The 13,578-nt window shown below is 43.8% G+C and overlaps 1 protein-coding gene across 2 annotated transcripts in view; it reads left to right on the forward strand.

Annotated features, from left to right (window-relative positions):
* The first annotated feature begins 2,500 nt into the window (after positions 1–2,500).
* Positions 2,501–13,578, forward strand: part of Klp3A (kinesin-like protein 3A) — a 62,529-nt gene continuing 51,451 nt past the window's right edge. The window contains exons 1-5 of one of the 2 annotated variants that reach the window (XM_075684944.1): positions 2,501–2,759; positions 5,645–5,888; positions 8,234–8,424; positions 8,804–8,893; positions 13,117–13,378. In XM_075684944.1, coding sequence (XP_075541059.1) covers positions 5,657–5,888; positions 8,234–8,424; positions 8,804–8,893; positions 13,117–13,378 — 775 coding nt within the window. In that variant the 5' untranslated portion in view covers positions 2,501–2,759; positions 5,645–5,656. The remainder of the gene's footprint in view (positions 2,760–5,644; positions 5,889–8,233; positions 8,425–8,803; positions 8,894–13,116; positions 13,379–13,578) is intronic. The other variant, XM_075684943.1, reaches the window with a different exon arrangement.

Consider the following 13,578-nt stretch of genomic DNA (forward strand, 5'->3'; position numbering starts at 1 on the left):
AACAGTCACTAGAGTTTAAGTTTTTCTTTTAAATGCAACAAACGTCGTCAAATTTGGTGCAGTGGTTGCCGAGAAAAGCGAATTCTCCTCTTACGTGTATTTAGATAGAGCACCCGAGCTAAAGCAGCCTCTTAAGGAATTCAGAAAATCTTGAATAATAAATTTGTCTGTGACAATCGACTGGTCTGCTATGTATGAACTGCATGAATGCCCAAAAGAGTGCTTGCAATGGAGCCTATAATCAAGAGAACCAGCAAATGGTCTGGCAGGAATATTCAGCACCTGGCAACTTGAGGGAAAAACCAGTTTTGCTGGTGAAAAACTGGTTAGGTGGCAACCTAGGTACTGCTGCATGCTATAGGCATGTTTTGAAGCGATAGCTTTCTTCAGTTAGTTCACCCACTTTGGATGGACGTTGGCCAACATCGAATAATAAAATCCAGGAGTCAATTTGGCCCGCTAGGTATGTGCTGTCTTGCAGAGCAGAGAACATAGGCCACTGGGTATACCCAGACAGACAATCAGCTGCTGCTGTCTTGCCAAGCAGACTATGTGGGTCACTGGGTATACCCGGACAGACGACCAGCTGCTACTGTTTTGCCAAGCAGACAACATGGGCCACTGATACCCGGACAGACAACCAGCTGCTGGCTTGCCTAATATAGAACTTGGGTCACAAGGGTATACCCGGCCATACAACCAGCTGCTGTCTTGCCTAATAGACAACGTAGGCCAATGGTTATACCAGGATAGACAACCAGCTGCTGCTGTCCTGTCGAGCAGACAACATGGGTCAATGGGTGTAACCCAGACAGACAACCTGCTGCTGCTTCCTTGCCGAGCAGACAACATTGGTCACTGGGTATACCCAGACATTGAGCACTAGGAGGCGAGGAGGACGCACGATAAGGCCGCTAGATATAGTGTCTGCCAGCCGTGAAGCGCCCCATCCGCTGCCAGGATACTAGGGTAAGTAAGGGCTTCTGTGGATCGAGTTGCAACTTTGGGTGCTGTGATTACAAGATATACAGTGCTGCATCATTTGGCATCGTGTTTGGCAGCGAGACTGCCACCTTGTGTGTCTGCTGATGTTCCCAAGGTTACACGATTCACGGATGGCATGGGGATATGCAGCAGGCTGCACAACGAAGCTATTGCCGACTTTGACAGTCATCTTTGATAGCTTCTGCCACAATATTTTTTCTGTAAAACCGTTGACATGCATGCATGCGTGCATACATACATACATACATACATACATACATACATACATACATACATACATACATACATACATACATACATACATACATACATACATACATACATACATACATACATACATACATACATACATACATACATACATACTGTACTTTTAATATAATAATAATAGTTGGGATTTTACGTGCCAAAACCACTTTCTGATTATGAGGCACGCCGTAGTGGAGGACTCCGGAAATTTTGACCACCTGGGGTTCTTTAACGTGCACCTAAATCTAAGTACACGGGTGTTTTCGCATTTCGCCCCCATCGAAATGCGGCCGCCGTGGCCGGGATTCGATCCCGCGACCTCGTGCTCAGCAGCCCAACACCATAGCCACTGAGCAACCACGGCGGGTATACTGTACTTTTGTACGTGCGCGTGGAAAGTGTGCACGCAATGTATCCGTTCTTAATGCATGCCCGTTGGATCTTTTACAAGTATGAGGTGGGAACTTTGGGCCAGTTGGTTTGACATGTTTAAAGAGGAAAAGAACCTCCACTTAAGACGGGACGTGACGAAGGAGCGGACAGGACCGCTCGTCCTGTCCACTTTTTCGTCACGCCCCGTACGTCTGAAGTCGCGGCTCTTTACAAGTGTGTGTTGCGAACGTAATAGCTAGACATTATAGCAAAGATCCTGGCATATGCTCGTAAAATGTGTGCATCATGTCCCCCATGATATCCCTCGTAGACATGCAAGGGATGTCCGCAGGAAACAGAAAATGTAGCCAAACGGTCGTGTAAGAGACATCGGTAGGACGTGTTCTACGCACCCCTAGGATATTCACGTCCTGACAATGAATGTCGATAGGACGTCATTGTTCGCGTCAATGCAGGGATGTCATCTGCGTTAGCTTAATTAAAGAACATAATAGGTCTCCTGAAACGCAAAATAAACACTTGCCAGCAAATCGGAGGGAAACTGTCTTCCAAGCAGCCGTAAAATGCTGTGCTGCTTTTCTGGAACCAATTCCTTTTTCGCGCCGCTTCGGAATTTTTTTTTGCGGCGCGCCGGACCGCGGAGCCTAAATTCCACAATCCGCTGTTGACACTTCGCATCTCTGCCGTAATCACAACTTGAGCTAATTATAATGCATACGAAATTATTTTAAAACTATTTTTGAATTAAAAAAATACACGTGTTAGTGTACGTACATCAGCGCGTGTGTTTAAAGTACGATAGCGCGGGTTAATAGTCAACGGCTCAACCGTATGCTCGCCAGCCAATGGCAAGCGTATGAACGCGTGAGACTCGTCGTTCAAAAAGGAGAATCGCAAACCTCCCAAGCGTGCAAGTTTTGAAAATCGTGTTCTCCACCCTAGTTGGTTCATTTCAGTTCACTGGCATAGCACACTTTCCACACTCGGTGACTGAACGTCGACGGTAGGTCCTCCTCCGGCCGCAAATGAAGAGGTGGGCGAGTTGAAAGGTTGTTTGTGTGCGGCTCGCTAAGGGACGGAGACAAGAACGGTACGAGCGCTTTGCCTGTACGGTACGAGTGGTCTGTATTAGCGCTACGCCTGCGAACTAGTCATGCACTTTCATTGCTACGTCGTCTAGCTGCTCCACTTTAGTTATTTGGTTCGTAGTGTGCGTTTCTGCCAGAGGCTTTCAGGTTAACAACAACAAAATCTATTACTAGTGCTTTAGGCTCTGTCCTCGCAGTCTATTTGCCGGCAAAATGTGCCATAAATTGCCCCCCAGGGAATACCGGCAAACAGCGCTTATAAATTAAATCTCCCTTTGCTCGAGGCAGGCGAGGGGTGCCGTTCTGCGCGCCCCGTTAATTGTAGTGGGAAGATCTTACTGGCGCTCTTCCGTCAATCTTGAAGGGCACTGCCGCCTGTCGTTCAGGGGTAGCATGTTGAATACTGCTAGTTGTCGTCCCGGCCACTTGTCTTTATTTTGCGCGAGACTAGGCTCTGTTAACCCAGCCGTTTGCGGCTGTTGCAAAGTGCTATTCAGCCGGTATCAATGTATAAAGAGCGCCTATCGGCTACCGCGAAATATTCTGGAAATAAATTCACCCGGCAGATATGTTGGCATTAATGAGATGGCCGCGAAGCCAACCAATGCGGAAGAACTGCCAGCAAAATTTATTTCGAGCTAGTGCCTGCCAGCTAAATGGCTTCAACATATATCATGTCTTCCAAGACGTTGTTTCTGATGACCCTGGCAACTGTACCGTTAGAAAATTCCTACAGTTCGTTAAAATAAATCAAAGTAATTTCTGCTCGCAGTGAAATGTATTCCTTTTTTCACATTTGACTTTCGGACTAAACCAAACCGAAAGAATGTGCCCCAATTACCGCACAAAACATGCCTATTGAAGAGCGAGAGCTATATTAATCTTTTCTTTTTTTTTTTGCATTCCTGTTGCCATGTATACAGATGGAACCAAGTGCAGATACACCTTAAAAAGCTTAACATAGAGAAAGGTAGCAGATTGAACTGCTTGGTATGTCATGTTACTGTGGAGAATGGTAGTGTGAAGTAAAGGAACATTGGAGAATGAGACAGACAAGTACGTGAGTTGGAAGTAACGCTGTGAAGTAGTGTGCTGCATGGCTTTAGCATCTATCACAGCTGCTAGTCAGGGCATTTGCACACCTTCTGCAAGAGAGCTTCCGTTTCAAGAAAGAGCCCCCATGAATGGAGGATAGACAAGGTGAAAAAGGTACCGCGCCGATGTGTGCCAGTCTGAGCAATTGATATACCAAAGACAGCCAAGCTATTAACAGAAGTTCTCGTACCATTCAGAAGGATTGTGGGTCTGTTCGCTGGATGCTGATGGCTCCCACGCAGATCAGCTTTAACTTTTTTAGCTGTATAAACTCTTAGCTGACCTTTGCGTAGCGAATGAGACATGATGTGAAAAACTAATTGCGAATTACTGCCCAAAAAGATGCACAAATAAGTTGTTTATTCAAAGGGGGTATATGTCTATTCGAAAGAGGTATGAAGGATACAAGGCAACTTTTATTTTGCAATCGTCTATAATTACGTTTCAAAACAAAAATTCGGGACTCCGGCTGTTCTTTAACGGTTAATACCGAGCACACCGCTGCACCAAAAAAGGCTGTGAAATTCCCCTTAACAGCTTCAGTGAAAATTTTTAAAAACAGTAGCAACATATAATGGAAGACCAGAGCTGAATTTTCGCTTCATGATGGCTACACAGAGCAATGAACAAATGTAGAGAACTAATGGCAGGATGTCCCTTTATCACCTCTTTTGCTGTGTGTTTGGCCTTCCTGGTGGGAAGGCCTAAACAACAACGTCAGGAGATTCCAAAGCAACCAGATGCAGTCGGAGAGTGGGGAAAGAAAGTTTTATTTCATGCGATGGATTATACACATCAATGTAATGTAACAAGGTGTGACACGATATTACAGAGGTTTGGCTTAGAGGTGTTATGTAGTGGCCATATCAAAACGAAAACTGGTGAAAACATTCGCGACACAACAGTTTTGTCCCTGTGAGCAGTATTTAGTATGCGCAACCAAAGGCAACGCCCATAGGTGTGCACAAGGTTACCCACTAGGGGGAGGGTCAAGGCCCATTACATAGACCCCCACCCCCCCCTGTCTCGACGCTGTGTCTTTGGTCAAATGAACCTGCCTAATCCCCATGCAAACTGCTGCAACCACTGAGAGGGCCAAGTTGCCACGAATTCAAACACTAAAGATGTCGTGATACTGATGAGCGCAAAAAAAAAAGAAAACAGTACGGTGCATTGAAGTTGATTGTTGCAACACTCTAGACGCTTTCTATCGGGAGCACTCCACCTGTGGCTGTAAGGTAATCAGGTAACTAGTGTTTTGGTTGGAAAAAAAAAAAAGAAGCTTTGCAGGATAGCCAATTTCATGAATTTCACAAGTAGTTTGTTTGTGTCCCCCCAGCCCTCTTCTTGCATAAGCCTATGGCTATGTCTCAACTGGCCATTCTTCTGCTGCAACCTTTTTTTATCTGGTGTGCTGCACCTTCCTATCAGGTGAGGTAATATGAAGAGAATCTTTCATATTACCTCACCTTGATCGCCATTACAAACCTCATATTCCTTAAGGAGACACTTTAATGGGTTCTATTGTATTCTACAAAGCTTCTGACAGTTTTGGTTGTTTTATGTTTATTTTCATATGTGCTATAGCTCATTCATTTTCTCTACCTCATAATTTTTCTGCAGCGCAACGACCACCTTCAGCATTTTGTGTACCTTCCAAATCGTGCTCTTATTCTCTATTTTCCGTGAGCCATTACATTTAAAGTGCGTTTCACGAAGTCTGAAAGTGATCTTTGCCCCCTTTCCTCTTCAATACCTCGAGGGTGTAATAAATGGAACAGTGTTAGTAACAATCTCATCCCCATTATCCACAGATCTCTTGCGCCATGGAGTCCGACAAAGTGATTCCAGTGCGGGTTGCTGTGCGATGCCGGCCGCTTGTGTCCAAAGAACTGATAGAGGGCTGCCAAGCCTGTGCTCGGACATGTCCGAGCAATCAGAGTATTGTACTTGGTGGAGACAAGACGTTCTCTTATGACTACGTTTTTGGAGTGGAGTCAAGCCAAGTGCAAATATACGACGCGTGTGTGTCTAAGCTGCTGCCTAAAGTATTTGAAGGTGAGTGAACTACTGCCAGTTAATTCATTATACACTAGCAACAATTTAAAAATGTTGACCTTATTATTCAGACATTCTTGATAAATTAATTGATTAATTGGATTCCTTGATTTGCATTCATGAGCTAAAAATAAAAACTGGTAATTCTAGTAGATAAGCGTAAGAAATTAACACACAAATTGCAACGTTATATATGAACAGCAGTTGCCTTTAGTGTCGTGTAAACAACACCTTTCTTCAGTGTACTTAAGTCAGACATGTAACTCTGATGGAATTAATCGTCATGGTGGCTTAGTGGCTATGGCACTGCTCAGCTAAGCACATGGTTGTGGGATCAAATCTCTGCTATGGCGACCACATTACGATGTGAGCAAAATGCAAAAAAACGCATGTACAGTACATCGGGTTCATGTTAAAGAACCCGACATAGTTAAAATTAATCTGAAGTCCCCCACTACAGTGTGCCTCATAATCAGATCATGGTTTCAGTGCGTGGTATCCCAGAATTAATTTCAATTTCACCTAGACGTAATTATTAATCCAGCTGCAATTAGACTATTCACTCGATCATTTGTCCTGCTTGCTTGAAGTGCTGTGTGCGTAGGTGGCTTTTGCCCCTACTCTGCACAAACGTGCACACAGGTGCTTGATCTGTGGTTCCCTTCTTCCCGTCCTCACAGTTAAGGGACATAAGGATATTGGTGGCAGATGACACTTGCCTGATTTTGCTCATGTGATGTCAGCTGATCCGCCTTCAAAAAATTTATTGTGAATATACTAGTTGATTAATTAGAGGGTCACCCTTTAAGGACTCTCAAAAAAATAAAGCAACTTGCAAGAAAAGAATTCTTTTTACATGCAAACAATTCTATTGGTCATATAAAGCAAAACCAAGCGAAATGTTTGTGTAAGAAAGTTTAAGCTTATGAACTTTTTTACACAGCAACAAAGTTGGGTTTCATAGCATGTCCTCACTTTTCTTATTTACATGGTTCAACATACGTCGCCTTGTATTCAGGGAAAGCAGGGGGAATGTGAGAGATGGAAATTTAAAACGATGAGCAAAACAAGAACACGGTGAAAGCAGGAGCTAACGTTTTGACGAGTGGATTTGTCTTCAAGGCCTTGCCTTAAAGAAGACAAGTCCACTTGTCGAAACGTTGGCTCCTGCTTTCATCTTACTCTCGTTTTGCTCAACGCCTTGTATTGCAAGATTGCTGTCACTAGAGGAAGTTAACTCTCCGAATCACTACGCTTTCTTTTCTTTTCAACATGACTTGGAGCGTTCACTTGTCCTACAGAACAGGCCATTTTGAAATAGTTGGCGGGTGACGCAACAAAACAAAAAAAGTATGTTCACAGCTTCACTCTTCCACAGGCTCCTTGCACCACCTGGTCTTTAAGACATGCACAAAGCAGCTGACGAGCTCAAGTCATATTGAGAGCTGCATGACAAATAAATGGTACTGGACTTGTTGGGTTTGTAATTTGTCTTTTTTGCAAGTAAGCATTTGACAAGCCCAACTCGTCTTCCTTAGGGTAGAGTTAATCAATTGTGCAGCCCTTATCCAAGCCATTTATGTATTTAGAAAACTCCTCAGTGTTGTAAAGAAATGTGCATGGTATTGTGCAGAATCAAGCAAGACAAGTAAAGGTTCATAAACAGGCTTCACAATCAATCCTACTATTCTGCATCTGCAAAACGAAATGGCGACACCAGGTTGCAATGGCTTAGTGGCCATGACATTTGGCTGCAATGTAGTGCGGTGCAGCCATGATATTCGCACATGGCCTCCGAGATGCATGGTGCACATGAACATTGAGAATTGTTTCCTCACTGCCCACACGCATTCGTGATACAGTGCTAGAGCATCAGGCTGTTGTGCTTGAGGAACCCATGTGACATAGGTTCGATTCCTCCCCTCACCAGATTAATTTTAAAGAATTTCTTTTTTTTAATTTAAGAGTGACACGAAAGAAGTTCTATACAGCTGCACCATATACATACTTACTTACTTGCTTACTTACGTAATACCACAAAGTGGGTAAAGTTTCCCAAGAATGCCAATCACATTAATTAACCAAGCAACCAAGCTTCCTATAAGCTTTATCACATTGGCCCTTGCTCCATAAAACCACATACATTATCATCATCATCATCATCATCATCAAGCTTTGTCACAGTATGATGTTGCTAACCATGAACAAGACTAGATTGGAGCTGGTAAAATTCACTATCGGCCCCTGACACATGAAAGCCACTTATTGTTTTCTTTTAACACTTAGTTGTGCATCCTCGAAGGTTGTGTCGGTACTGTATTTCAAATGCAAATTCCACGGTGCAGGCTTCAACGTCACCATCCTCGCATACGGCCAGACCGGATCTGGCAAAACATTTACAATGGGCACGTGCTGCTCATCAAATTGTGCCAGGTCCGAAGATGCTGGCATCATCCCGAGGGCAGTCCAAGATATCTTTAAGCACATCTCGGCGAACACGGAGAAGATATTCCTTGTGAGAGCGTCTTTCCTCGAGGTGAGTACATTGATTTGCACCTGCTTTATAGCTGTGGTCACATGCGGAGGAGTGAGTGGCAATGATACTGGCACTTATGACTCATGCAGGCAGTTTATGAGGTGGCGTATTTGGTGACACAAAGGACAAGTGTGGTGTGGTTTTGTGTACGGAGCTCATTCTGGCTGCTTAGCTTGTCACCGAGTACAGCTTCTTGCAGATTGCAGTTTGATAGATTTTTGAAGTTATAGTCTCTTAAATGAACGTTTTGCGGTGCGAGCGCATTTCTTCAATGCTGCATAGGGGCTTTAGTTTGTGCGGATGATGTAGGATTTTGCGTTTAGCTCGAGTACGCAGATTCCTTGGTTACTCAGTGTTAAGTTGCTAACCTCTCTTGCAGATATACAAAGAAGACGTGTTTGACCTGTTCTCCAAAAATCAAGATCGAGAATCGCTGCAAATTCGAGAAGACCAGAATGGTGCCATAAAGGTGAAGTTGCTTTGTCATGTGCACAACTCCTTTCTTTACAGAATTGCATCAGCCAGTAAAACCGATGTGGGTGATTGCTATTTCGCTGCACTGCAGCAGAGGGCTCCATATTAATTTTTGATCACGTGGGATTTGTTATTCCTGGCCGTGATGGTCGTATTCCAATGACTGCACACTTAAAAATGCCTACACAACTTTGCATAGCTGAGGTTGGGAAGATACAGGTGGTTAAATTTGATCTGCAGAATACTGCTACCTTGCTTTTTGATGGCTAGGCATGGCTTTAGATGGTTACACTTCCAATCCCATGGCTGTTAAATTTAGCAGCAGGATGCCATAGCCGATCCACTGTAGCAGAAGGTTAAACGGTTACTGTGTGAAAACAAAGCTCAAGCTTTTCTCAGTGCAAGCTGTCATCTGCATACTGTCATCAGCTGCAAAGAAACATTTCTTACGGCATACTGCCATGTGACTTGTAATTTGGCATTCCTCTGTGGGGATGTCTTGTGAGCTCTTGTGCTTAATGTAAATGCAGGTTAGCATTTTTTTGGACTGTGACTGTGTTAGGCTGTACGTGCCAGTTCTTGTTGGGTTACTGACGCTAAGCAGCACAGATTGGTCAGTCCATCGGAGGGAGAACATTTGCCAATGCTTACTGCTGACACCATGGAGTGCCGATGCTCTTCCACCACGGAGTAGTTCTGCCTCCACCGGATGTCTCCCTCCCTCCCTCGCACTCCGATTCTTAGGAGCATGTTTGTACTAAAGTCGAGCCTTGTTTCAATGAAGTCACATCCAGCACAAAAATACCTTCCATATATCCAATATTTGTTTTAAGCATATATGTATTCGTTACATAGTAATATCATTGAGAAACATTTTAATTTGCTTTACTATATTTGATCATTTGTCATGTACATGTTCTTTTCATAAAGGTTTGTTCTGTGAACAGCACTATATGCTACGCTGACACCAGAGAGAGAGAGAGAGAGAGAGACGTAAAAGCCAAGTATAAGACAGGGAGGTTAACCAAATATCTCCAATTTGCTACACTGTAATGGTGAAAGGGGTGCGAAATATGAGAAGAAAAAGAAAGAACACAACTGTCTCTGTGGACTCTTGTTGCACAGTCTGCAAAGGAGCCAATGTCCCACTAATAACTGACACCAGAGTATCACAAGATAGAGCTTAAGTTTGGTTTGCCTGAAATTTGGTGACTGTTTGTGTAGGGATGTTGTACTAGCCAGACTGTGAACAAGCTCTATGTGCACTTGAATTGCACATCTTAAGAAAGCTGTCACTGTGCTCTAGCCCTGCGAAGTCAAATTTAGGTGGGCAATAAGTTTTGTAGCTTTGACAGAACAATGGTTAGCTGTGGAAAACTGTCAATCTTGCCATCACACCTGAAACTCCACCGAGTGAGTGGAACTCACTGCTGCCTGCAGTGAAGATCTGGCAAACTTGGTTTGGGCCAAAGGATCACACAATTCATCCAGCTTGAATTTATGCTTGACATTCAAGAGGGCTTTCTGTCAGTTATACACTGTCTCATTCCACATAGGTTCCACTAAGTGTAACATGTCTGCAAGACGTTCTACTAAGTTGCACCCATGTAAAACGAATGTAGGGCCATGACATGGTCGTCTGACTATTCTCAGTTTTATCATTGCAACAGAGAATATAGGGCACAATATGGTTCCACACACAGAAAAACTGGGCTCTCAGCACACATCTTAATTTGAAATTTCTATTTGGAGTCGATACTTCTAAATCCCTCCCACCAATAGCAACAGTCATATTGGCATGGTCTGTGTGATGTCAGGAAATGAGGGGTGATCGCTGTGTCGTCTGTTTTGACAGTTGGTAACCACATTTGATGTTTTGCTCCACACATACTGGCACTCAATGGGCAGCACGGTCGTTGCCATTGGATTGTACCAGAGACCCTTCACTCGTGTGAAAGAAAGCAGCAGTAGACTGCCGAGGCTCGCACGCAGACAAAACAACGCATGGCAATCATGACGTATTTTGTGCTTCTGCAATTGCTTCTGTACTTGCAGCACACAAAGACATGGCCTTCGAGATTGCATTCCCTTTCTACAAGGAAGCCATTTCCTGGGGTGTGATTAGTTTTGTTGCCACGTAGCGTTGCCAGACTACTTTACAATTCAACTTCATTATAAAAACAAATTGGAATAAAAATTTTTCCCCGCACCAAATGCACTGAAACTTTGTCAGCTTGCTGTGGGACGCGTGGAGCTCAAAAATCAGTAGAGCTTCTTGTCACTGCTACTACATATCACCGTTAATTTCGTTCCATGTGTTTAAGTAGAACATCTTAACCTTGTTCCACAAAGGTTCCACCAACTAAGCAGAACATACCGTAATTACTCTTATAAGGCCCGCACTTCTTTTTGTGAATTTTTACGAGCTACAGGCCTTACACGAGGCAGGCTTATGGACTCTCACTAAAACCTACTACTGTACCCAGACTGCTATACAAATAAATGAAACTACTGGCGGCCGACTGTGAACACATTTACAATCACTGACTGGTTTTTGAGATGCAGGCTAGCGCCATTTTGCAGCGGTTTGCGGGAATTCACCAGCACGCGAGTATGTATGAGAAACTTGTGGTGAATCTGCTGAGAAGAGACAGATTTCACCGGAACTCCGACGACGCGTTGCCGTAACTTCTCGATTGGCCAGGTGGCTCGGCTGTTTTCAGCTTTTTGAGGTGTTGTCTAATATGGCGGGTAGATGTGGGGCCCAGCTTCCGCTGTACTTTCTGCTGGAGCATGTCTATTTTTTTCGTCAGTCGATCCGGACCGGGTCACCTCTGCTAGGTGTTGTTGCGATCTCCTGGATTCGGCACACTGCTCTAGATTAGCCAGTGGAATTTGCTGTTGGTGAAAGTTTTTTTTTTTTTTTTCAACTCGTCACACTGTGAAGTGGGGGTGCGGGCCTTATACAAGGCTGGGCCTTACATGAGCAAATGTGGTATGTCCTGAAATGTTATGCTTATACTTGCACAGGATGTTGTCTCTGCAGTGAAAGAAAGTCTGTGCTAGGATAATGGGTGCATTTTATAGTGAGCCCTCAATTTTACATACTTATTTAATAATTTTTGTTCAGTCAGTCATGTTACATTCTTTCCATAAAAAATTCCACAAAATGCATCTTACAATGTCTGTCGATGTTAATGCCATTATCATTGAAACAATGTGTAGCATCAAGCCATGTTGAAGACTTTTATTTACAATCTGTAGTGGGGGTAAGTAGGCTAATAATGTTAATTGCATTAATGCAACACGCATGCATCACAGGGCTGCCACAGAACTCAGTATGTATATGTTCAGGTGCTACAAAGAAAGCTTCACTGAATGTCGTTTTCAAAATGCAGCCAGTTTCTTTCGTTCAACTGGCAGCGCAGAGGTAGCGTTCAGCATCTCTGACTTGAAATGAACTATGACACGATTGCATAGGCGTATATTTCAAGCGTAAAACATTTATCCATTGTCATCTAGAATAGCGAGTCTTCTCGCTTTTATCACTCAAATATGCATCTGTGGAGTGTGCTTCCATCAACACTTAGAGGCCAAAAAAATACCAATAATCCCTCCCTCCCCGCAAGCATTCGTGGTGCGCTGAAGCATCGGATTCCTGTGCTTCAGGAAACCTGTGTGACCCGGGTTCCTTCCAGTAACGTAGATATATATATATATATATTTTAATTGAAGTTTGGGGGAAAACAGTTAGACATGGGCACACAGACTAGAAAGTGGGTGCAGTATTCCAATGCCAATTGCATTAGAAGAATTGCATCACAGGCTCTCGCAGCACATGCACGAGTTGGTTATTGGCTGCAAGCATTACAGGAAACGAAAAGTTATTATTTCACCGTTGCTGATAGAGTGCGACACGTTGAACATCATGTCAACTATGATAATGCCTTTAACATTGTCATCCGCTTAAGCGACACAGAGTGCAATAAGGTGAAACGGACCCACAGAGTACGAAAAAAAGTCATTTTACCCAAAGCTCTATCCCCATGTTTTTTTTTCCCCTTCACACCTGTGCACAGAACCAGCAAAAACAAGTCGCATACACAAATCTTTACACCATGGCTGAAGAAGATATCACTGTGTATGTTTGTCAACCTGCAGTGTGTTGACAGGTGGTCATTCTCAAGCATCCGGTTGCAAAATGTTCTTGCTTCACAGATTTTCAACTTGACGGAGCTGAATGTGACCACCCCCGAGGAGACAATCCATCTTCTGGAGGTCGGCTCTGCCAGTCGAAGCACCGCCTCGACCAACATGAACGCGCGCTCGTCTCGTTCGCACGCCATCTTCACGCTGACTGTGGAGCAGCAGGAGAAGTCCAGTGGTGGTGCCATAATGGTGGCAAAATTCCATCTGGTTGACCTCGCTGGCTCGGAAAGGGCTGGAAAGACCAAAGCAGTTGGCGAAAGGCTCAAAGAAGGTTCACTGGCTTGACAGTTTTTTTTTTTTTTTTTTTTTTTTTTTACATTGATCTTATTGATTTTATGCACTTCACTGGCTCCAGCTGGGGCCGAAAAGTGCCAGCAGAAGACATAGACCTAATGTAACCTTTTCAAGTGCCAGTTAATTCTGCCCTATAAAAATTTAGATTTTGCACATTTCTTGCATATTCAGAAACAA

Source organism: Dermacentor variabilis, chromosome 3 (assembly GCF_050947875.1).
Source record: "Dermacentor variabilis isolate Ectoservices chromosome 3, ASM5094787v1, whole genome shotgun sequence".
NCBI classification, from domain to species: domain Eukaryota; kingdom Metazoa; phylum Arthropoda; class Arachnida; order Ixodida; family Ixodidae; genus Dermacentor; species Dermacentor variabilis.